A 25,051-nucleotide genomic window follows, 5' to 3' on the forward strand; every position below is an offset into this window, starting at 1 on the left:
TTTTTTTTTTTAATAAGCTATTAGCTGTGACATTGCTGCAAGTGCATATGCCTGAGAGCTGCTAAACATTATTTATGGACTATAATATTTGTCACCTTAATTTTATTGTATGCAAAATACGTACGTGGCAGGCGATTTGTTTTGGGTGAGTCAGTGATTGCGAAGGATCTAGACCTACCTGTTGTTCGAAGACTGAGCAATGCTGCATCAGATATGTATAACTGTCATTTCTCGATTTTAGAGGATATGTATTATTTGAACCTTTTGGTTAGTGAAGCTAGTTCTTGATCATGCAGTTAAATGTAAGGCGCAATCTCATAAAACATATGGTATTGGGAAAAGTACAAAGAAATTGCATCACTAGTAATAAGGGGTACATAAATATGGAAATTCCTTTGGTTTTTTTTGTGGTTTTTTTTGGCCCATACAGGGGTAAACGTTTTTAGCAGACTGCACTGATGAAGACTCTGTGTACAAAGTGTTAAAGTGCTCTCCATACCCTTTGTTTGTCTATTCAATGTGTGAGGGCTATTTTGTTTCTGCGTCATTCCGCTGTACAGTATTTTATATATCACTAGCTGAAGTACCCAGCGTTGTTTGGGTTTAAAGCTTCAAGTTATTAAGTTGGGCATCCCAGACCAGTTGACACCCCTCTGTGAAGTTTTCATCCAAATTCATCCAGTGGAAAGCCCAGAACAGGCTCCCCGTGTCAAAGTTCTGCCCAGCGTACACCAACGGGAGGTCTGACCGGGACCATAAACCCCCTAAAATCTGGCCAGATTCCAACTTGACCACCACCGTGTTGGTTTCATCCCAGTCAGTGCAGGGGTGCCAAATGCAAAACCAGACAAACAAACAGACCTATTAATTTTATATATAAGATGAGCAGTTCTGGGCTTTTATATGTATAGTCTTCTGGTCCTGGGTTACGGAGGCAGGCCATACCTACAATCAGGACAAATCCAAAAGTGGAGTGGCTTGTACCAGTTGTTTTAGGTTAATTTAACCAATGTTTTCCAAACTTCGTCCTCAAAGCACCCGAACGGTATCGGTTTTAAGGCTATCCATGCTTATGCACAGTTGATCTGATTCGTACATTAGTCAGTTTGGATACACCATCTGTGCATAAGCATGGCTATCCGTATAACCTGGTCTGTTAGGGTGCCTTGGGGACCAAGTTTGAGAAAACGTGGCTAAAGATGTTCTTCAATGGTTTCAGGACCAGCCTACCTACTTCATGACCTCTACAAGAAGGCGCATCTGGCCGACAGTGTAGCAGTTATTTTCAAGGGGCCATTAATGCAGTCTAGTAGCTTATGAAATATTCAGCAACATTGAAATAAATTCTCCAAACCTATGATCTCTGAGTAGAGTGATCAAACCTGAATTTCTTACTTTGTAAAAATATTTCTCCAAGGCTTTGTTGTTTACACGTATCTTATACAAAAATTACAAGTGATTGGTTTTAAATCATTAGTAGTATACAGTGGTATACACTCAGTATTTACCCCAGGTGCCAGTTTAATAATAAACCTATCAGTATATTTTTGCACTGTGGGAGGAGTGTATTTGGGTATTAGGCAGAAGGGGCTCCCTGTGTATGGCGGAGGTGTGTATGTGAAAATCAAAATTGATGTTTGTAAATGGGTTTGAGGTCTCTGTGAAATATTTCCTATAGAAAATGGATTAGGACAGAACCGTTATTTGCAAATTCAAGGACTTCAACTCCCTTTTGCTTTCCAAATTATGCAACAAACCTTTGGTGGTATCGCACTAAATCTTATGAAAGAAGACATTTGACAGTATTCGGAATTGGTACTCCCATCCTGGTTGTCCAAACTGGATCTTTGCAATGTAGTGCAAAGTATTTTTTTTTTTATTTGTGTGTGTTAATATAAATAGGTGTGTGTATGTGTGTGTGTGTGTGTGTGTGTATATAGGTTATTCATATACAGACTGGTGGCAGCAGCTCCTTCACCCACCGCTCACACCAATGTCACTGTGTGCCCTGTGCACAGACTATGTAGCCTATTGTATTCAAGTAAACGTTGATTGCAACTATATTTATATTAATAGTGCTTTCCGACCATTTTTTTTTAAATTCGGTTGTATCTATTATAATAGTTTCCCTGAAAATAGTCTAACTATAAACAAACATTAAACAATCCTAATCCTTAAATATATATTTATAAATAATACATTTGAGTTCAGTCACAGCTGGAAAATGCAGCTTCCACTATTGATGTTATTGATTCAATACCACCTTCAAAATTGTTTAGTTGCAATATACTACAATTATAGCAATTCATCAGTCTCATCTATGGTTCAACATTTGAGGACCTCATTTACATCTACTGAGGAGATGTGAAGAGGCTTATAAGAACTTTTGAAATAACATCAATAGTGGAAGCTACATTTTCCATTTGAGATTAAAGTAGACTGAAGTCAAATTTATTATCTATATTATTTTTATTAGGATTGTTTATTGCATGTTTAGGTGTGTATTATATTGTCAGTGATTAATAAATGTGCATTACGCTTTTAAACTGTGATAATTGTTTAATAAGTGGTTTTGTCCATGGAATTTCCAAATATTATGGGGCATATTCGGTTAGGTGCGAAAAGTCCCTTTTTGCCGATATCGCTGGTTTCCATGCGAAAAAGTATCGCGCTCGTCCCCACTTATCCCCGTATTCCATTAGAAATCAGCGAAAACGGGACCCGGCGAAACTCTTAACCTGCGAAAAGTACTATAAGATTTGGGGAAATCAGCCTGACACCCCCCGAAAGATGCACTGACATTGGGGATCACTATAGATACCTTCAGCAGGGCTATTTGGGGTACTTGATCTCAATAGCTTCTAATTAGGGGTGAAGGGGTGAAGAATAGCGTTTAGCAGTTTTGTATTGCTGAAAATAAGTAATCTCAGCAAATTTGGGGTACATGAAAATGGGAGCTAGCATATTTTAAAGTTATTAGATCAAAATGGGGATAGCGCCATCTGTTCACAATATACAAAATGCATTTATGTATACGAAAATAATAATAAAACCCAGTATCGTCCCTCGTTCTACATAAGGATATATAAACAAATGAAAATAAAAAATGGTGAGAGACCTCTGTATATTAATAGTAATAGATGATTAAAATATAAACATCATATATTAATAATATGAATAGAAACTCGTTGTTGCAATACCTTAAGTGTGCACAACTTGCAAATGATAGATGACACCAAACCTCAGAAGTATAGCTCCGTTGTACACTCTATATCAATAAAGGTGCATACACACGTAATGATTTTTTGAACGATTTGTCGTTAACGACATCGTTATCATTAAAAAAATCGTTCAGTTTCTGAATTATAACGATGAACGAAAATCGTTCAAGCGCGCTCTCGTTTTGTAGTTATCGTTCATCGTCCATTCCAGACTGTCCAACATAACGATTTTCATTAAGGGAAGGAACGTTTTTCGTTCATCGTAAAAATCGTTTATTACACTTCAAAAAATCGTTCACTTTTTCAAGGGAAAATCTGACAGAAAATCGTTGGTTACAAAATCGTTACGTGTGTATGCAACTTAGTTGTAGGCAGGCAGAAACATGTACTCTCCGTATAGCATAGCCTTCCACATTAGCCGTAGGCTGATGTTCAAATGGGCTATAGCCAAAGCCTTTTATATAGATGTTAGTTTCATGCAAGTATCTTCCAAGCTGTTAGTAACAGTATAAACCGCCGTAATCCAACGGTCCCCCAATTACAGGCACAGTCCTATTGTGTATGTTGTTTGCTGTGCATATCTAATTTGCCTTGATTATAGAGTTTGTCAACTGCTCAAAAGAGGGGTGTAAATAAATACCACTAACTGATACTTCTTACCCCACCTGCGTGCGAACCTCTGGAAAGAGACTTGCTGCTTACTGTGGACCCCTGGAGATTAATGCTGAGAGATGGAGTGGCTCATCTCTCTAGCATCTACTATCAAGCCTCATTCAAAGTGGCTTAAATCATGATACACTTTCATCTTCACTGTGGGAATGCAGAGATATCCGCCCAGACATAGTACTTCACTTGCGAAAGACACCATTAAATGTGTGGGTATTGTGGCATATACAGGGAACGGAAGCGGCTGTCTCAGTTTGTGTGTGTGTGTATATGTATGTATGGAGTTATCTAGGTAAGTCTACCATAACTCTTATTCTACTGTTTATTACTGAAATATAAGCTCTATAATGTAATATTTAGCTAAATAAGGTTATCGTGTGTGTCTCACTCCTCTGCAGTGGGTTGACATGTTAGTTCTTTACACAGCTTGAAGACTGGTGTAATTGCAAGGACCACATGGGCATCTGTGACTTGTGGGTGGGGAAGGGGTTTATCAAACCTCGGCTAGCTGTTGCCTACACCACCAAGCAAGGAGATACTGAGTGTTCGGGACATGTTGGAGGTGTCTCATCCTTTGTTGGTTGGAGCTCTGGGTCCCTGTAATATCGCCCATATACATTCCCATGGTGGATATCTAGGAGGCGGACTTTCTCAGTTGTCACACTGTTCATCCAGCAGAATGGGAACTACACCTGCATGTGGTCCAGGAGGTAGTGAACATTTGGAACTGGCCTGACATAGACTTCATGGCCTCCAGTCTAAATAAAAAGCTTCCTTTGTCAGGAACCGGCTCACGGGACCCCCAAGCGGCCTTTGTGGATGCCATGATGACTCCTTGGTTCTTTCGCGGGGGTAACTGTTTCAACCTTTGTCCATGCTGCCCAGGGTTCTTCAGCAGTCATCTTAAAAGCCCCAGACTGGCATCAACCACAGTGGTATTCTCTCTTTAAGAGCGTGTTGGCTGAAGTTCCTTACAGTCTGCCTTTTCAGCCAGACTTACTGTGTCAAGGGCCATGTCTGCACCCAAGTTTGCCTCAGCTGGCTGTAATGGCATGGCTCTTGAGACCCAGATCTTGAGGGCTCTTGGATTATCCCGGTCCATGCTTCATGTTCGCAACCCGGTTTCTTAAAGAATTTATCATCGAGTCTGGAATTTGCAATTGGTGCGAGCAACAGGATTTCTTGGCTGCTACCTTTCGTTTACCACGGCTCTTGTCCTTCCTTCAGGATGCGTTGACCTAGGGCCTCTACGTTTCCTCCATCAAGGGTCAGGTTTAGGCCCTCTCCATCCTGTTCCAGAGGCGCTTGACCACCATTTCAGAGGTTCATTTCTTCAGGTTGTTTTTAGTAAATAGCCATCTTATGTTCCACCTGTCCCTCCGTGGGATCTGAACTTGGTGATGGCGTCTCTCAGAAAGCACCTTTTCGAACCGCTGGAATCGGTAGAATTCCGGTATCGCGCCTTCAAAGTTGTTTTCCTTCTGGCTGTCGCATCTGCCAAATGTGTCGCTGAATTGGTTGCCATGTCCTGCAAACCTCCCCTGGTCAATTTCCATTCGGATTGGGTGGTTAAAGGGACCAAACCTTCTCTTCTACCTAAGGTAGTGTCTAAATTTAATCTCATCCACGAGCTTCTTCATTCGCAATCTATTCCACTTTGGAGTTGTTGGATGTGGTTTGTACTCTGCGGATATACCAGGATCATAAGTCTTCTATTCATAGTATGGTTTCTTTGTGGGTTTCGGTTGTTGCCATAAAGTTAGATTGGTCAGCAGCCAATAGTATCATTGCCCGGTTGGTCACCTTGGCCATCCACCTGTTTTATCTGTCCGTGGACTTGACTGTTCCGTTTTTGTCGGGTTCATTCTGCTCGTGCAGTTGGGGCTTTTTGGGTCCTGCGCCACGGGGGCCTAGATGGAGAAGTTTGTGCAGAGCAGTGACCTGGTCCTCTGTGCACACCTTCACAAAGTGTTTTTCTGTTTCCATACTTTGGCGGTCATTTTAGCTACTGCTGCACGCTGAGACTGTCTGCATCCCGGCTCTGACACAGAAGTCAGGCCGGTACAGCGGTTTTCACAGCATTTACTACTATAACAGCACTATTCAATCAGCGCTGCCAGGGTCGTAGCATATCTCCCTATATGCCCCTTTCCATTTCTTTACAGTCTCTGTATTGATCTCACTGTCCTTTCACGTGTGTGTGTGACAGTGAATTGCTAGTCATGTCTACCAAGGGTTCTAAGTCTGCACAAAAATCATTCTCCTGCAAGAATTGTGCAGAGAAATTCACACAGGGGCAGTCTAATACTTCCCTGCTGTGTGACAAGTGTGTTTCTCAGTCTGACTGTTGTCTCACCAATTCAGCCTATATGGTCTGATCAATTAACATCAGTTATGTCTAACCTGTCTACAGAGTTGGAAGCTGCTCGCAGAGAGAGGAAGGTGATCAGACAGACGTCTTCCGTCTCAGAACCATATTGGGCTCATTCTTTATCCAGGTCTTTTGAGGGGCTCACAAAGGTGATGTCCCAGGCCCCTCCTGCAACCGCGTCTTCTAATGTCCCTAATAAGAGACTGATTCAGAATCCCTTAAATTGGGATGAATCGGAGGAGGAAGAAATGCAGGATCCAGAGGAGGGCGAGGTTCAAGAACCAGATGAGATTCAGATTTTTGAAGAGTGAGAACCTGAAACTCAGGGCGTAGTAGCATTAATTACTGCAGTATGCCAAGTTTTACATGTGGAGGACTTAGAGGTGGCTGCTAGACCGTCTATCTTTAGTAAAAGACAAAGACAGGCTGACACTTTTCCAGCGTCGGAGGAATTGGATGAAATCCTAACCTCGGCGTGGAAACACCCAGATAAGTTTCAAATATCAAAGAAACTTTTCTCTTATTACCCCTTTCCCACAGAAAGCAGGAAATTATGTGAGACTCCTCCAGCAGTGGATCCCTCAGTGTCCCGTCTTTCTAAAAAGACAGTGCTTCCGGTACTAGGGGCAGTTTCCCTTAAAGAATCCTCTGACAGGAAGTTGGAAAACACGTTAAAATCTATATATACAGTTGCAGAGGTATCCCTTCGTCCAGCACTAGTTAGCTGTTGGGTAAACAAGGCTGTAGAAGCTTGGGCTACGCAGCTTTCAGAGGGTCTTAAGACCGGAGCACAAACCGAGGATCTCATTCAGCTGGCCGAACAGATTGCTCAATCGGCTTCTTTCCTTGGGACATATGTAGTCTTTCTGCTAGATCCTCGGCTTTAGCTATCTCAGCTAGAAGAGCTCTTTGGCTGCTACAATGGCAAGCAGATGCAGAATCTAAAAGAGCAGTAGAGGCTCTTCCTTTTACTGGGGTTGTTCTGTTTGGAACAGAGTTAGATAAGTGGATTTACCACCTGTGGCCTGTGAGATCAACCTATCTACCATCCGCTGCTGCAGGGTCGTCCTTTCATGCCCCAGGAAGGTTTAGAGGTCGTTCCAGAGGAGCTCCGGCTTTCTCCCGCGGTTCCAGAGGCCGTGGTAGAGCTTCTGCATCCTCTTCCCAGCAGGACAAGGCTGCACTGCATGACGCTCTCCCTTCTCACTTGGGGGATCCCAGGGTGGGAGCTCGTTTTCTGAGCTTCAAAGAAGTGTGGATCAAATCTTGTCCGGACACCTGGGTCCGGGACATCATTACTCAGGGACTGAAGTTGGACTTCAAAATCCAACCACCTTCTCGTTTTTTCAGGACCGGTTTACCACTGGCATCAGAAAAGCGGGTGGTAATTCAGAAAGCAATACAAAAACTGCTATTGTCTCAGGTGGTAGTGACTGTTTCGACCCATCAGAGAGGTCAGGGTTTTTATTCCAGCTTGTTTATGTTGCCCAAGCTGGACGGATCAATGAGACTCATTCTCAACCTCAGGGATCTCAACCCCAATCTACGAGTGTTCAAGTTCAAGATGGAGTCCCTCCAGTCTGTTATAGCAGGACTTGAGAAGGACGAGTTTCTTGTGTCCTTAGACATAAAAGATGCCTATCTCCACATCCCCATCTGGCCTCCTCATCAGACATTTCTTCGGTTTGCGGTGCTAGACTCTGCAATTTCAGGCCTTACCTTTCGGTCTTTCATCGGCACCAAGAGTGTTCACGAAGGTCATGGCCGTTATGATGGCCCTGCTTCGGCTTCAGGGGGTTATAATTGTTCCGTATTTGGACGATCTCCTGATCAAGGCCCCATCAGTAGCTCGTTTGTTACTGGATATTCAATTAACTCAGAGTCTGCTCTTACAACATGGGTGGATTCTCAATTTCCAAAAATCCTCTCTAATACCAACACAACGCCTGCTATTCCTGGGCATGAACTTGGACACTGTAGAACAAACGGTATTCCTACCTCAAGACAAGGTCTCCTCCATTCAGCACATGGTGCGTCTGATACTGCGACATCGCAGAGTGTCTGTACATCTGTGTAATCGCCTTCTGGGGAAGATGGTAGCGACCTTCGAGGTGATTCAATACGTGAGATTTCATGCCCGGCCATTTCAATTGGACCTCCTCTCCCAGTGGTCAGGATCTCACCTCTTTCTCCACCAGCGAGTTCTACTGTCCCCCAAAACTCGAACATTTCTCATTTGGTGGATGAATCCCTCTCACCTATTGGCAGGAAGACTGTTTGCAGTGTGGGATTGGATTCTCCTCACCACGGACGCAAGTCTGAGAGGGTGGGGGGCAGTGACTCTGGGAAGACAATTTCAGGATCACTGGACTCAGCGGGAGGCAAGACTGCCTATAAACATCCTAGAGTTACGGGCAGTGTTTTATGCGCTCCAGCTGGTGCATCCTCTGTTGCAAGGTCAGGCAATCAGAGTACAGTCGGACAATGCCATGGGTGTGGCATATATAAACAGGCAGGGCGGCACCAAAAGCCGGGCCGCCATGAGAGAGGTAAGCCGAATTCTGCTTTGGGCAGAGGAATTTGCAATGGCGATTTCAGTGATCTTCATCCCAGGAGTAGAAAATTGGGAGGCAGACTACCTCAGTCGGCAGGACATTCATCCGGGGGAATGGTCGCTCAATCCACAAGTATTTCACCAACTGACTCTGCGTTGAGGTTGACCTTAGGCCGACCTCATGGCGTCGAGGTTGAACCACCAATTGCCAGTTTACTGCTCCCGAACGAGGGACCCGCAGGCAGTCACAGTGGATGCACTGACAACACCGTGGCCGTTTCACTACGTATATCTGTTCCCTCCTTTCCACTCCTCCCTCGATTGCTTCAAAGAATCAAACGAGGAAAAAGTCAAAGTGCAACTACTAGTAGCTCCAGATTGGCCCAGACGAGCGTGGTACTCCCACATACGGAGTCTGTTGGTAGACGAGCCGTGGCTGCTTCCTCTACAAGAAGACCTTCTTAAGGGTCCGTTTATTTATCAAGGACTTAAAGCGGCTTTGTTTGACGGCGTGGCTATTGAACGGGCCATCCTCAGGAAGAAGGGTATCCCATCCAGTGTGATTCCTACCATGATTCGGACTCGAAAGGAGGTCACGTTTAAACATGGAAGACTTACGTAGCTTGTGTGTGAACGCCCACAGTTCACCTCCGTCAGATTTACAGGCTGGGTTAACAGCAGGCCTTCGTCTTGGTTCCTTTTAAAGGTGCAGGTATCTGCACTGTCCATTTTCTTTTAGAGAGAATTGGCCTTTTTGCCGATATCCAGACCTTTTCTACAGGGAGCAGTCAGAATTCAGCCTCCTTTTGTGCCTCCAACGGCACCATGGGACTTTGATTTGGTCCTGTCTTTTCTCCAGTTTGACATCTTTGAGCCATTACAGAGGATGGAGATAAAGTATTTAACCTGGAAGATTGTTCTTCTTCTTTTGGCGCTTGCCTCAGCGAGGCACGTGTCTGAGCTGGGTGCTCTATCCCTTCGTCCGCCTTATCTCATTTTCCACGAGGCTAGGGCGGAGCTGTGTACGCAGATGTATCTGCTTTTCATATAAACCAACCAATTGTGGTCCCAGTGTTTAAGGATGAGTCTCCAGCCTCTAAATCCTTAGATGTTGTTAGAGCGCTCCGGATTTATGTCGACAACTGCTTCTTTCCGAAAGTCGGATGCACTTTTTGTTCGGTTTGATCTGGCGCGACCAGGTTGGCCGGCTTCAAAGCAAACTATTTCTAGATGGATTCGTCTGACTATCACACAGGCTTATATGGTGGCTTCAAGACAGCCTCCTGTTTCCATTACGGCGCATTCAACGTGCTCGGTAGGTCCTTCATGGGCGGCTGCTCGTGGGGTCTCCTTAAACAATCTTTGTCGAGCGGCCACTTGGTCAGGCAGGCATACTTTTATAAAGTTCTATCGTTTTGATACTTTTGCGGCCTCTGTTTCAGAGTTTGGCCGTGCAGTTTTGCAGAGTTCTCAGCACTCTTCCGCCCGGGATATGAGCTCTGGGACGTCCCCATTGTACTGAGACTCCAGTGTCCCCTAGTGGATGAAGGCGAAATCAGGATTTTGGTAATTACCGATAAATCCCTTTCTCCGATTCCACAGGGGACACTGGACGCCCACCCTGCGCTGTTCCACCTGCATAAGTTATTGTTTTCCAGGTTCGGACGGTTGTTGGTTTTTTTTTATCCAGGGTCTGCTTGAAATGTTGTTTCTTTTATAACACTATTTACTTCTTTGTACATGAATGCTGTAGCTTTTCTATCTCCTTTCTCCTTATGTTCCAGCTCCCCTCGGGCACAGTTTGTTTAGACTGACCTGTAGAGGGGGGAGGAGCTAGCTACCATTCAAATTTTTAAAGGTTCCAGCTCCCGGTTAACCCACATCTATAACTCACTGTACTGAGACTACAGTGTCCCCTGTGGAATTGGAGAAAGGGATTTATCGGTAAGTACTTCAAAATGGGGCTCTAGTGTGGCTGAGTACCCACAAATGGCTGGGCTTACAAAGAAAAAATATATTTTTTGTTGGACATTTGTGAGATGAAAAAAACATACAAAAACCCTTTGTTACCTTTACTTGTACTGTGTGCATGTTTAAACAAAGGACCGAAGCCACAGCACTGTTAGATATATATATATTTTTAATTTATTTTTATTTATTTTTTTAAATGTAAGCAATGTTGGTGCTCTTGGTGGTGGGATAGCATAGCTTCATTTCACAGTTCTAGGCGAAGTGGCGCCACGTAGCTGCCACACTATAGAATCAGCTGGCTCCATGGGGAATTTGCAGTGGTGCCTGGGAGACTAAGGCCATGTACACACTAGAACGATATCTTTACGATTTGTCATATTGGAACGACAAATCATGAAGATCGCTTAGTGTGTACCCAGAATTGCGCGCTCCCACGGGTTGCATATAAGATAATCTGGTTGGCCGTGCTGCGAGGTCAATCAGACGATATTTTGTGCGGGGCTGTGCAGTTTAAAGAAGGACGGAATGAGGTGTCCATTAAATCAGTGTGCATGGGCAGTCTTGGATGATCCGAGACGAAGAGAATTCTTCCCGACTATCGGCTAGACTGCCAGTTGTTTAGATGTGTACCCAGCCTAAGCTAGAAAGGGAGCACACTGGAGCCGCGAGGGCTTCAACTAATGTTAGAAAACCATTGCAAGAGCGGCTTGACCATAGAACTTGAACAGCTAAGATGTGGTTCCTTCCCATGCAGAACACCTGCCTTACGTACCAAATCACAACTCAAAGGTCCACTTTAGTTAATTAAATGGGGGTCGAGGTTGTTGTTTTGTTTAATAAATATAGATTTAACTCCTTTTTATGTATGTAGGAGGAAAATGTATTTATTGTCATATCTAATAAACATGATTAGCACTATTGTGAATTCTTTCCAGATTTCTTTTAAAAATGTCAAAGAAGCAAATTTGTTCATGCATTTGATGGAATCTGTTTAGTTCACTTACGTTAAACCACCATGTCCTTTCATGTCACTGCATAGCACGTGGTAGTTTTATTTACCTCTGTTGTGACTCATTTCTTTGGTAGCTTTCAACTAAGAGTAATACTGTTTGGATGAAGCCACAGGGGTGACCGCTCACGCAACTATGAGCCGGGGCAAGCGTGACAGCAACTTCTCCGTCTTCGAGATAGGAGACTCCACTTTCACCGTTCTGAAGCGCTACCAAAACCTGAAGCCTATTGGGTCTGGAGCACAGGGGATAGTATGGTGAGAATGCCATTTTTCTTGTTTTGTTGCTTTTTTTTTTTTTTTTTCCCCTCTAAATTGCTATTTGTTTTATGAAGGTTCATAAATAATATTATATTATAATGTAGTTTTCCCAGATAAAGTATCTGCAGTAGAGATGAGTGAAAGTTCTTTAGCAAAATCTTCACCTCCTTCCATCTTTGACATTTTGCTATTTTTAGATATAAAAATGGTAGTCTGTGTACATGTTGCTTTCATTGGGTGAAAAGATCACACTGTTTTTACCAAACAGGATTAATAAAAAAAAAACATTAAAATACTATAAAAATATAAGCTGATAGTGACAGGTGTCGCTATCCTAACACTGTCGGGATGCCTGTGTCAGGATGCTGACCGCCGGATTCCTGTACCCGACCTCGCACATTGAGGATAGGTTTTATGCTTATATGAAGATTGGAGCTTTTAGGAGGAGTTGGAGACATTGTGAGTGCATGGGTTGCCTGATGGCGAGTTCCAGAGAAAAGGTGCAACACAAGAGAAATCCTGGAGCCATGTGTGAGACAAGGTCACCAGATAGGGACGGGAGGAGTAAAGCAGAAGTCCATGTAGATTATGGGGTTAATGTATTAAGCAGTGGTGAAGTTGCCCATGGCAACCAATACAAAATAGACTGGCGTATAGTATAATCTACGGAGACCATATAACAGGAGAAAAGAAATTGCAGGGAGGCGCATTCCCAAACTGGGCATGCAAAGCATGACGTAATTGGAGATGGTGAAAGAATGTCGAATTGGGAATGTGAAACTTTCATTTATCTGGTCAAAAGTTTTTATCTAGTGTATCTTGATAGACATGGCCCAAGTTTCACCTTCAAAGCTGCCAAGTTCAGGGAGTCTAACAGTGTCCCATAGCAGAGTATCTGGATCATAACCCTTAGTTCCAAGTAGACCCCTTACTGCTAACTAAACTTCCATTCACTTGGTTCAGAATAGGGGTATATTTCTTGGCACATTTACCCACAATGAGAAACGGTAGCAGGGAGAATTAGGAACCAGTTTGTACAATATAAAGTGCCATCATTTAGTATTCTTATTATTCTTCTAGATGACCAATATACTATTTTCTGTGCTTTCCGCAGTGCTGCATACGATGCAGTTCTAGAGCGACATGTTGCCATCAAAAAGCTGAGCCGGCCCTTCCAGAACCAAACCCACGCCAAGAGAGCGTATCGAGAGCTTGTGCTCATGAAATGTGTCAATCACAAGAATGTAAGTTCTATAGGTAACAGCAAGCAATACTGGAAGCTTTCAATTGATGTCATCTATTCCTCTGTTTCAGGAGACAATTTAGTTCTGACGGTTGTGCTGGCGCCTTGCAAATACAATAGTTGCAGATTTTCTTCTCGTGCCCCATAGAGGCGGGCAGGAAAATCTGCGTTGAGGGCTACCATGCATTGCTCACAGTTGAATTGTCCCTATAATTTCTATTTTATTTTTCAAACCACTTTGGGAAGCATTATGCAATCTCTCTGCCATCTTTCCCAATATATAGTATCAATATTGGATTTTTATTTTTTATGTTTCCTCAGATAATTGGACTCTTAAATGTCTTTACACCACAGAAATCTCTGGAAGAATTTCAAGACCTGTAAGTTTCACAGCTGATTTTGAATTTCCTAATTGTAATTGATATTGCTCTGTTTTGTGTTGATTTTGATATCATATATTTGTTCCACGTTTGGTTGTTAAATACACAGTGCCTTGTAAATACAATAGTAATACCAGAACTAGTGTTCTACCTCTTGTCTAGTGAGCATAAAAGCAGATCCCACATTGCAATTTTTTGGCGACCCATAGGGCTGTTGCTTTTGGTTCCCCTTTCCATGTTTAAGGATAGCAACATTATTGTGTATTTAAATTTAACCCAAATCTTTCTTTGATGACCATCTACATCTTTAATAGTGCTTGTATGATGTCTGCACTGATGGGTATTCTCTTTACAGGTACATTGTGATGGAACTAATGGATGCCAACTTATGCCAAGTAATACAGATGGAACTGGATCATGAGCGAATGTCCTACCTACTGTACCAGATGCTGTGTGGCATTAAACACCTACACTCTGCAGGGATCATCCACCGGGTGAGTCACATCCTTGTGATAAAGTTTTATTGTTTTCTTCTTTTTCCCCCTAAAATTCATATGCCAATATACACACCTTCCATTGAACCCCGACAAGATGCTTATAGACGTTCTATTGAAACAGCTGCCAGCATGTCTCTATGTCCCTTGCTTGTAGTGCTCAGGCGGACAGACTGTGAAGCCTACTGCTTCCGCCTTTGCCCTCCTTTGATTCAGTTCCTTGCCACTCAGTGGGGGGAATTCAGTTGTTCTTCTCGCACCCGCCACTAGATGGCGCCCACCTGCAGCAATTCAATTGTTCTGCGGTTTGAGCACTTATAGCCGTGGCTAACTGCTGAACACATTCCTGCTTGCAGCCTCTTGAGGTGGCGAGCAACAGTGTGCCATAAGTCTATGGTCTAACATGGACATTAGATGGGGTTTAGCCGCTCTGCGCATGAAAAGTAATGGACGCCCGATCAGAGCAACAATTGAATTGCTTTGAAAGGTGCCCAATAAAAACAATTGAATTCCCCCACAATGAGCAGAACAATGGGTTCCCCATTGACAAAGCTGTGTTTCCACATTGGAGCTGCCAAGTCTATTGTCTCTATCGGACGTGTTACCTCCCTCACCCATCCTGCAGCTGTGTATCCAGCAACCAAGTGAGATCAGGTTACCTGGGTGATTGGAGAAAGGTGGTGACCATGCTCTCTGCAGGAGGGACTGTTCAGTTTGTCCTATACCACTTATCACTGTCTGGGGGGCTGTGCCCATCTGAGTAGACGCATCACCCAGACATGTGTTCCTAACTTGTGTCTTGTTGTGGGTCTTTTAGGCACCAGCTTTCCAGGTATTACATTTTCATTTGACCAAGGGGTTTATCTTCTTTCATGGAAGAAAGACTTTCAAGCCAGACTTTCTGACTCCAGATTGGGCATAGTGCTTCTGTTACATGGTTCTTCATTTCTCACAGCTATGTCTTATCAATATCGTCCGGTAAATCTTGATGCAAAGCTGACGTCAGACAAGGTTTCCAGACCACGCTGTGAGCCAAAAAGATTGTCTTCCTAGATATGTCGGGCTGGATGGCTTACATTTACCAGTCTCTCACTCACAACTGGCACTAATGCTTTTAGCTTTTCTGTTCTCCTTTTCAGTTTGTCTGAACAAGGGCATGGTCCATCCCTTTCCAGTCCAGCTTCCTGTCCAGGCAGTGGCATTTCAGCTTCCTGTTCTGGGACATGTTGCTCTAGGGTATTACTGAATTCTATAGTGTTTAGCGGCTCTTCTGTGTTATAGGTGTGTTTCCCTTAGGCTTGCTACCGCAAACTAAATGTGATAGTGCAGCTGATGTATAATGATCCATTCGACTTTTGGTAGAGCTTGAGTTACATGTATGTAAATAATGTAGCCCATGAGAAAGTCACGCAAAAAAAATGAGGAACATGTCTGTTGAACTGTCCTTTTAAGGATCTTAAGGCAGCTAATGTACTTGCTTAGATGAGTTTATAACTGTTGGAGCCTAGGCTAAAAGCCAGCTATCCTATTGCATATATATTAACCCGTTCACCTGCCTGTCGAGATTTCTCATTAGATTAGCTAAACTATTATCTTAGTATAATTTTGCAGTTGGATATAGGACCTGTTTACAGATAATATTTGTAATATCTATCCCACTGACAATGTGCTGGCCTGATCCGTTATTTCTGCACATCTCTTTTGCTGTGTCTTGTTATAAAGGTAATGTTTTGAACTAACCTATTAGTCTGATTTTTAAGATCGGAGGGAAAGAATTATTTCGTTTTTTTCATTTATTAAATATTATTTTTAATCTGAATAAGTATCATTTTATATTTTAATCTGATTCTACAGCTGTTTGATTGAAACACCTTGGAAAGGATCCCCCTTCTTCCTGTGATCTGTGCTGTATTGAATCAATTGTTTAGCTTAACGCTGGTACAGCTGCTTCCTTGGTCAGGTTAGGGAGCCAGACAGAACGAGACCCCACAGCCACGGAAGACGATTGGTTGGGCTCAGGGAATCTGAAATTTCCCTCACGTGCAGGGTAATTCTTGATTGATTTTATTGTAACTTAAGTGCATCTTCTCTATAAAGAAGACGTGCAGGGAATGCATTGGGATTACAGAATAATCCAGTACTGTATGTTTTTACTGAGCCTCGAGTGAGGGGTAAGGCTGCTCAGTAGAGTTTGCTGTAATTGCACTGAACATGTTAAATCGTTCAAATGCTGTCCAGTCCTGTCATCCTACATCCCCTGCTAGTCTCACTACAGGAGTGGGTCAAGTTGCCAATATTCTGCTTGCTGACAAAGAGCCGCCTTGGATTCAAACCCTTTCTCGGTCGCTTCAGGGTCTGGTGCAGGTGTTTGCTTCTTTCCAACAGATGATAGAATAGGACCGCTCGTCCAAGCGCAAGTATCCCAGACACTTTAAGCCATGTTCTGGATACGACTCGACTCAGAGGTTTCCTCAGACCAGGAGAATAACGTTTGTCGATTTGGACATGGAGACCTCTATGCAGGAGGACTCCTGACCACAGGTGGATGTTAAAGCCCTGGGCAAAGGCGGAGAACATGGACCAAGCCTCTAAGTCAGATGCCCTTGTTTTTGTGCACCTCTGCTCAGTTAGAGGATTTCCTGGTGGAGGCGTGGGCTCACCCCAGTAAGCGTTTCTTGATTTCTAAGCACATTTTCAAAATGTATCCTTTTCCAGCTACTGACAGAGCTAATTAGGAATCGCCTCCTCTGCTGGATGCTGATGTGACAGGAAGGGTAGAGCATCTAACCAACCTTATCTTGAACACAGCCTCCCTCAAGGATCCTACAGATAGGAAGCTGGAAAATTTTCTTAAAGTAATCTTCTCTAATGCAGGGGCAGTTGTCTGTCCGTCCCTTGTGTCTGCCTGGGCTGCGAAGGCCTTGGGATGCTGGACAGATTAGGGGTTCACAGAAACGAGAGAGTTACCATCTCTGGAGTACCATGTCAGAAAAGCCAGTACTCCTCTGAGGAAACAGCCAGATGACTATAGGCAGAGAAACGCGTTAGGACATCTTACTTCTTTACACCATACGGACAATTTGCCTTACGAGACAACACAGACTGAAACCAGTTGTCTCACTGTCGGCTTCCACATATCCCGACACAGCGGGATCAGAATGGCAGCGGATCGGCCTCCCCAGCCCTGTCTGACCGTGCACAGAGTGAGACAGAGGAGAGCATTTACAGCCAAGACCGGGTTATCAGGTTTCCTCTACATGGCCACCCTTCAGAGCGGCAATCCGGACACTGCCCTCTGCACACTTTGGGACGAGACCGGGAGGACCATCGTTCAGGTATATACTGATGAGAATATCACACTGCAAATCAGTTAAGTACCCTTGATTTTTCAGTGTGACTGTCACCATTCTACTATTGGCCAACACCCTTTTCAACCACTGGTTCTTTCTGAACGATTTATCACCAAAGTGCAGGGAATCACTAAAGAATGCACTGGTCTATGGATTGAACATTCATCTTACCGTGTCTGGCTTGATGATATGCCATTTGAGAACTGCATTATCCCCCTTTTTAAGTGATCGATCACTACATTAATTTTTGGGACATGGCTTACAATATATATTTTTTTGCACTATTGCCACATCATGTTTGCACAACAATATGTATCTTTGAGGCTTACACCACTGTGCATTTTATGTCTATTGTATTTCAATCCAATTTTAAACTTTATTTTAATATTATTCAATTTCTTATTAAATATTTAAGAATTCTATTTGCGCTCCCATTCTTGTATCTCTCTTTTCCAATTAGGGGTCAGCCACCCCTTTTGGTGAGCTGTATTTAGATTTCTTTACTCTTACCACAGCGCCATTTATTTTTGCAATACTCCTCTTGATGAGCCTGCCATTGACTCAGGTGTACTTGCTTCTGAGGTAACTGCATCAACTGTCGCATCTAGAAGAGCTTTGTGACTCTAATTGGTGAACGGCCTCCAAAAAGGCTCACTAAGCTCTTCCCTTCTCAGGTGAGGTTCTGTTTTCTTCTGGCCTCCTGCTTTGGCCCTGTACCCCGTCTCAGAGAGGTGTAGGATTTTGTGCTAACCTGTTTCTGGTCCAGAAACTGGATGATCGTTTTGCCCCATTCTCAACATGATTCACTGAACAGGTATTGTCCCCAGGTTCCGCATGGAATCTCTACATTCCATAGTTTTGGCCCTGGAACCGGGGAATTTCAAAGTGTCCTTGGACATCCAGGATGCCTGCTTACACATTCTCATCAGGGAATGTCATTAGCGCTTTCTCAGGGTTCTCAAGGTTCAGGTCCTATTGAGGCAGAAGCGGGTGTCCTTTCAGTCTTGCATGCAGGTCTTAGGCACGCTAGTCTCCACATTCGAGATGGTGGAGTTTGCTCAATTTCACTCCTGTCCTCTGCAACTGGAGGTTGTGTCCAGATGGAACCTCATCTGAGACCTTCTTGATGATTCTATCAAGAGAAGCACATCACTCCTTAATGTGGTGGCTCCACCGCTCTCATTGGGCCAAGGGCCACTCTTTCTGCATTCAGGACCGCATCAGTTTTTGGGGGTGGGGGGCGGAGACTTGTCATCAGACCTTTCAGGGGCGGTGGATGGCTTAGGAGAGCCTACTTCCCATCAGCATCCTGGAGATTCGAGCCATCTACAAAGCTTTGTCAGGCTAAGTCCCTTCTGCACAAGCCAGCCAAAGTGCAATTAGACAACGCGACCGCTGTCGCCTAAATAATTTGTCTCCCAGTTGAAGCACCATGAAGGAAGTGCAAAGGATTCTTCTGTGGGCAGAGTGTTATCTACCGTCTCTGTGGACGGCATCCATTCCGGGAATCCAAAATTGGAAGACAGATCCCTGTGTCCCCTTGGAGGAAAGAGAAAAGGGGATTTTTTTGTCCTTACCTGTAAAATCATTTTCTCCGACTACATGGGGGACACGGCATGCCCCTGTCGCTCCTGGCTTGCAGGGTTTTCCTATATAGTTACCAGTTCTTCTTCTCTCCTCTGTGTGTAAGTTACGTATGTGCCGGACTTCCTTGTCCTTACTCTTCCTCCATTCATTTGGCTTGTTAACTTAACTGGTTCTTTAGTGTTGGAGGTGGGGTAGAGGGGAGAGGAAGGCTGTGCTGCTGGGAAAAATAAAGTAACTGTTTAGTGCCCAGGCTCTAGCTCATCATTTATACCCAGTATAATCCCTGTGTCCCTCATGTAGTCTGAGAAAAGGATTTTACAAGTAAGGACAAAAATCCCCTTTTTATGCTGGAAAGGTTGATGTGACAAGTTTGCTTTAAAGAAGCTTATGTATTGTATCATATATTATTTTTGAGTCATTAATTTGTGCTGTAAAACCGGGAACTATAACCGAAATGACAAAATACACGAAGCAACTTCTGAACAGTTTAGGTGCAAGAATAATTTTCTTTATCTTTTACCATAGGACTTAAAACCAAGTAATATTGTAGTAAAATCTGACTGCACCCTTAAGATCCTGGACTTTGGCCTTGCTCGGACAGCAGGAACAAGCTTCATGATGACCCCTTACGTTGTCACACGTTACTACAGAGCTCCTGAAGTGATCCTAGGAATGGGATACAAGGAAAACGGTCAGTCCCCCCACCACACGCACACACCTTTTTAGTTTTCCCATCCTGGGTCACTTTTATGTTTCCATGCCAGAGTTCATACGTGTGAGCAGGCTGTTTCATCAGTGGAGGCATTCTTTTTAACTTGTTGCTTATTTATGATGTTGAACAAAGGCCTATTGTTACACCTTCATATTGTTCTAGGTCATTGTGTATACCCCATTGATCTAGAACCCATCGTGCTGTTTGTACATAATTACTTGGTCGTAGAGACAGTGTTGATATAGCACAACGTAGGGTTTCCTTTTACCTAACATGCAAGAGTTGGGTGTCTTAAACGGAGCAACCTTTGTAAATTATAATGCGGGAACTAAGCCGTAAAGTACAACTCATTTTTAGTGGATACTGAAACAATCCATAACCTGTTCCTAGCTTTCCATATTTGCCCACGGTCTAGTTGACTTGGAGATATTTTCATTGCTTGAAGCTGCCATTGTCGAGCTGACGAGCCAGCATTATTAACAGTAAGGCTCTGTACGGCAGAAGCAGCTGCAATGCACTATATTTCATGATCATATCCATAGCGCTTAGAGTGTTGGTGGTATATGAAGATTCCAGCAGGATGCCACACCTGAAACACAGCACTGATCTCTCCATTAACCCCCTGTATGGACCAGTAGCAAAAAAGGTTAATGTTCAGCTAACCCCTCTGCATTGCCCTGGGCTCCTCTTGTCTATTTTTTCATGCTGACCTCTCACCTTTTCCAGGTTCTGCCGCACTTGGCTGTTCACTTATTTTCACTGACACTTCTTTCTCTCTCGCTTCTGCTTTTTTTTTTTTTTTCTCCTTCCACCATCTATTCCCCTCCTCCTTCCCCCCCTTGCGCTGTCACTCTAAAAGTGGACTTGTGGTCGGTGGGGTGCATTATGGGAGAAATGATATGCCACAAGATTCTCTTCCCGGGAAGGGACTGTATCCTTGCGCACTTAAAAATAAAATATATGGTTGTGACAGCTGGGAGCGAAAGTGAATAATTTCCTGTGCGTGATTCGGTTCATCCCTTCTTCATATACCAATGTATACTAATATTTTTATATAACTGTTGCCTCCCGGGACCAAAGAGTGATCTTGAGAGACAATTGACTTATTATTATTATCATTATGACCCAAATTTTAATTTGCAACCCAAATCAATCATTTAATGCTTCCCCAGAGGTGGTTGATATAAATAACATAATAGACCACCTACTACTGACATGCATTTGTTCTCTCTGCCTTTTGGATTTGCAAATATGATCACATAAAACTATTAATTATATATATATATATTTATTTATTTTAATTTTACTACTCGTCTGCACTATGCCATTGTGAGATCATATGGACAAAGAGATCACTATTCACTTTGATCCCTGGAGATTTAAGTAATTATAAACTAGATAACCTGATAAAAGTGGAGACGAGCTTGGATTGGAAAGCAAAATAAATTAAATTTTTTTTTTTTTATTTTTTTTAAGATTTCAAAAATTAAAAATAAATAAAAAATATTCACAGGTTATATGATAAAGTATCAGCATGATAAAATAAGTGTTCTTTCTAGCACCCTGCATCTGTCACAGCCGTGTAGTTCCTCTTTCTCTGCTCCGGTGCTTCTAGCACACTCTGGTCTGTATCTCAGCAGTTTGTTGCATCAGCTGAGTGTGTTAGAAGCACCATAGCAGAGAGCGACAGGCAGGAAAGGGGGACTGTAAGGATTGTGACAGGTGCTGGGTGGTAGAATGAACACTAAATTTAAAATTTAAATCACAATAATAAGCATGCTAATACATAATTTTAGGTGCGCATTCATACCCCCCAACAGGGGATTAAATATTTACATATAAATCCTTACCCTACATTGTCTCTTATGGAGTGTGAGCAGCTATGAGCATCTGTGACAGAGTGAGTGGTCATTTTAGTTGACTAAAAGTACACAAGAGATAACTAAAAAAAACAATACTTAATGTATTGTCTCCTGAATGCTTAGAGGTTCATAAATGTGGTGGCCATTCCCACTGTCACGGCGGCAACCAGCTAAGGCCGAAGGCACACGGTAAATTACAAGATTTGTTTTCATGCACTAATATAACACACCAGAATCTTTTGGATTTGTTTTCCTTTAACATATAAGAATATATACAGTTCTCTCCACTGGTGTTAATCATTGCAATAAACAAGTGCTGAATTCATTGGGCCGAATCCAATTGGCCCCGATTTAGAACTAGCCGCGATGCAATGCCCGGGGATATTCAGTTACAGCCCGCCGCAAGCTACGCTTAACGCAGATTTCTGTTCCCCCTCCTCCTAAGGCTCGAGAAGAAATCCACGTTAAGTTGGGCGTTTTGCCCTTATCACGGTTGCCGCAAATGCTTTAAGCCATAACTCTGGGTACTTATCTCGGAATCTGTGGGTTAACGCACGTTAGCCGCAGACTTACCACTTGAGGAAATGGGCTTGTAAGTGGCTCCGAGGTTAATTGAATCCAGCCCATTGTGTTAAGATACGTGTCTTCCCCTATAACCTTTTTTCTCAATCTTGTAAAAGAGAAAAGGGGCCATATGGTACTCCTCAGCACCACTGGTAAATGAGCACGCGCAGTCTGCAAGAGGGAGAGGAGAGAAAAATGTTTGCATTTCTGTGTTGCTGCATCAGCGAATGTTAATTCATTGATAAATATTCACTTTAGAAACTGATTTTCAGCTTTAAAAGTAAAACCACTGCCGTAAGCTGCATGGAGCGTCCATTGTTAATTGACTGCAAACTTCAGCCGTGGTAGTTAGATACACATAGGCATGTTCCATGTGAGTGTAGGCGCTTTTTTTTTTTTTTCTTTTGTAACCTACTTAGTGGATAGAAACTTTGATATATTCCCGATGAACAGTTTATTTCATTTACAGTATAGATGTGTGAGAATGTATAGTACATATTGTATCTACCGTATTAGTTTGTCCTAAATGCATTACCTGACAGCATATCAAATACTACTTTACAGTCTGCAATGAGACCTCTAGCACACGGGGGTTCTCAATCTGCAAGTTCCCCCAATAGGCCATGTTTTCAGGATTTCTTTATTCTCATGCACAGGTGAGTTAATTCATTTTTACTTGCCCGTAATTAATCCACTAGTCAGAAATCCTGAAAACATGACCTCTTGGCTTGAGAGTTGAAGTAAAAAAATAAATAAATAACCCCTGTACTAGCCAATTCCTCTGAGATTTTGTAATTTACAGAATATTTTTGGGGCATTTTTTTCTCAACCTCCAGTAGTTTTACTTTTTGTATTTTATTTTTGAAAAATATTTGTGTTACTCAACCTCTTAGGGGGCAAGTAACTATTCACCAATATTCAGCGATGGCGCTTTCCCAAGAATTAGGCCAAACATTGCATATTATCCTGCAGACCTCTGAGGGAGAACATACAATGTCGATGGCCTTGAGATACCAATATTGTGACAACACTCTGCTGCCATCGCTGCTAATTGATTTGCCCTTTAAGAATGAAGTAGAATAACATGACCTGGCAAAGTCAGACATTCTTATAATTACTCTGTAATCATTGTCCATCAAATGAAGTCTACCAACTTGCACATGAATAAGAAGTAAAGGTTCAACAAAAAATTTCTCTTAGTAATATCAGTACACCTAAAGAGGCTGTTTTTTTTTTTTTTTGCAGTTTTATAACTTGTTAGACATCCGGTGACAAAAAGCAGTTTAACACGGTTGACGTCTGCAGCCAAGTGACAGAGCTTTTAGTGTAAATGATGCATTTTATTTGGTCACTCTCCCCCTTCCCCCTCTATCTAGTGCTCCGTATAAGGCTGCTCCCTGCTAATTGCCTTACGTTCTGTTTTCAGTTGACATTTGGTCAGTGGGGTGCATCTTGGGAGAGATGATCAAAGGTGGTGTGTTATTCCCTGGCTCAGACCGTATCCTTCCCATTGGCTCTTACAAATCACTGTTCCCCCATCCCCCGCCCTCCCCAAACCTAGAGGATACTATGGTGTACCACTGGGGGGCTTATACCAAATAACTGTGTAGACTCACTTCATCCTATACACAAGCTATTTAATGGTGATGCCATAGTAAGTAAAAGGGAAGATGAGCTGTAATTGTATGTATTTGTGTAGTCAGCATTTCCGTGTTCTTGCTTGCTGCAAGAGGCTCTGAGTGTGCTAAAACTCAGCCGCAGTGTTAGCTTGTCGCACCAGCATGAGTGAGCTCACTTGGTACAACACGTTGAAATACAAAAAATTTTGGACGTTGATAAAAATGTGCCTGGTCACTCGCTTGCTGTTAACCTTTTAATGACAAATTCACTATAAAAAAAATGAAAGGTATGCTATATTTTAAGTTATTCCGTAATTTGATTATTTCTATTTTATTTGTGGATACAGGCTGATAGCACCAGTATAGACATCTACTCAGGGTACTAATAGCAAGCCTATGTGAAACAATTATCACCCAAGACAATGACCAATTCTTTGTATGAGCTGTAATTGTCACTATACAATACTACTGCATACTGACACAGAATGCAAATAATCCTATGCTATTTCCATAACTATTTGGAAACTCCTTATTAAGCAAGATGATTGACTGGTAGTGTTCATTCTAACACCCTGCACCTGTCACAACCCGTGCAGTTCCTCTTTCCTGCCTGAGGTGTCTCACTCTGCTCTGGTGCTTCTAGCACACAACAGACGGATGATACAAACCAGTGTGTGCTAGAAGCACCAGAGCAGACAGCGACCCCCCAGGCAGGAAAGAGGAACTGCATGGGCTGTGACAGGTGCAGGGTGCTAGAATGATCACTAGACTGGTATGGTCATTGGAGGAGAATAGAGGAATATGGAGGCATTTAGAATTGCAGGATGATCTTCCCTAGCAAAAGCTGGAAAAGATCATTCTCTGTTACCCTGTGAAGAAATATCTTTCTCAATATGTTTTGGATATTACTGCGCGTTAGAGATGGGAATGGACATGGACTGTAAGACATTTGGGATGATGTGGAGCTAGGATTTGGTGAAGCCAGCTGGACATTTCTCCACACAAAGAATCTCTTCCTTTTGGAAAACTTGGCATTTATGGAATGGTTTATATGTTTGCAGAGAAGATAAATCCTGTGCCCAGCCTCCTATGTGTTAGTGTCAGATAAAGATTAACTGGACCATCAGTCTGTCATGGCTAATTTTCATGGTAGACATGTATCACAAACATGTCTTACATTCATTTCC

At 42.9% G+C, this 25,051-nt stretch overlaps 1 protein-coding gene across 3 annotated transcripts in view; it reads left to right on the plus strand.

Moving 5' to 3' along the window:
• The window catches only part of MAPK8 (mitogen-activated protein kinase 8), a 37,717-nt gene that overhangs the window by 2,835 nt on the left and 9,831 nt on the right, over positions 1 to 25,051 (plus strand). For 2 of the 3 annotated variants that reach the window (XM_088473494.1, XM_088473496.1), the window contains exons 2-7: positions 11,870 to 12,050; positions 13,168 to 13,297; positions 13,618 to 13,676; positions 14,032 to 14,170; positions 19,633 to 19,798; positions 23,672 to 23,743. In XM_088473494.1, the coding sequence (XP_088329620.1) occupies positions 11,929 to 12,050; positions 13,168 to 13,297; positions 13,618 to 13,676; positions 14,032 to 14,170; positions 19,633 to 19,798; positions 23,672 to 23,743 (688 nt within the window). In that variant the 5' untranslated portion in view covers positions 11,870 to 11,928. Of the gene's footprint in view, positions 1 to 11,869; positions 12,051 to 13,167; positions 13,298 to 13,617; positions 13,677 to 14,031; positions 14,171 to 19,632; positions 19,799 to 20,678; positions 20,751 to 23,671; positions 23,744 to 25,051 lie in introns of all 3 variants that reach the window. The other variant, XM_088473495.1, reaches the window with a different exon arrangement.

This window comes from Taudactylus pleione, unplaced genomic scaffold (genome assembly GCF_031769625.1).
Source record: "Taudactylus pleione unplaced genomic scaffold, aTauple2 ptg000136l, whole genome shotgun sequence".
NCBI lineage: Eukaryota > Metazoa > Chordata > Amphibia > Anura > Myobatrachidae > Taudactylus > Taudactylus pleione.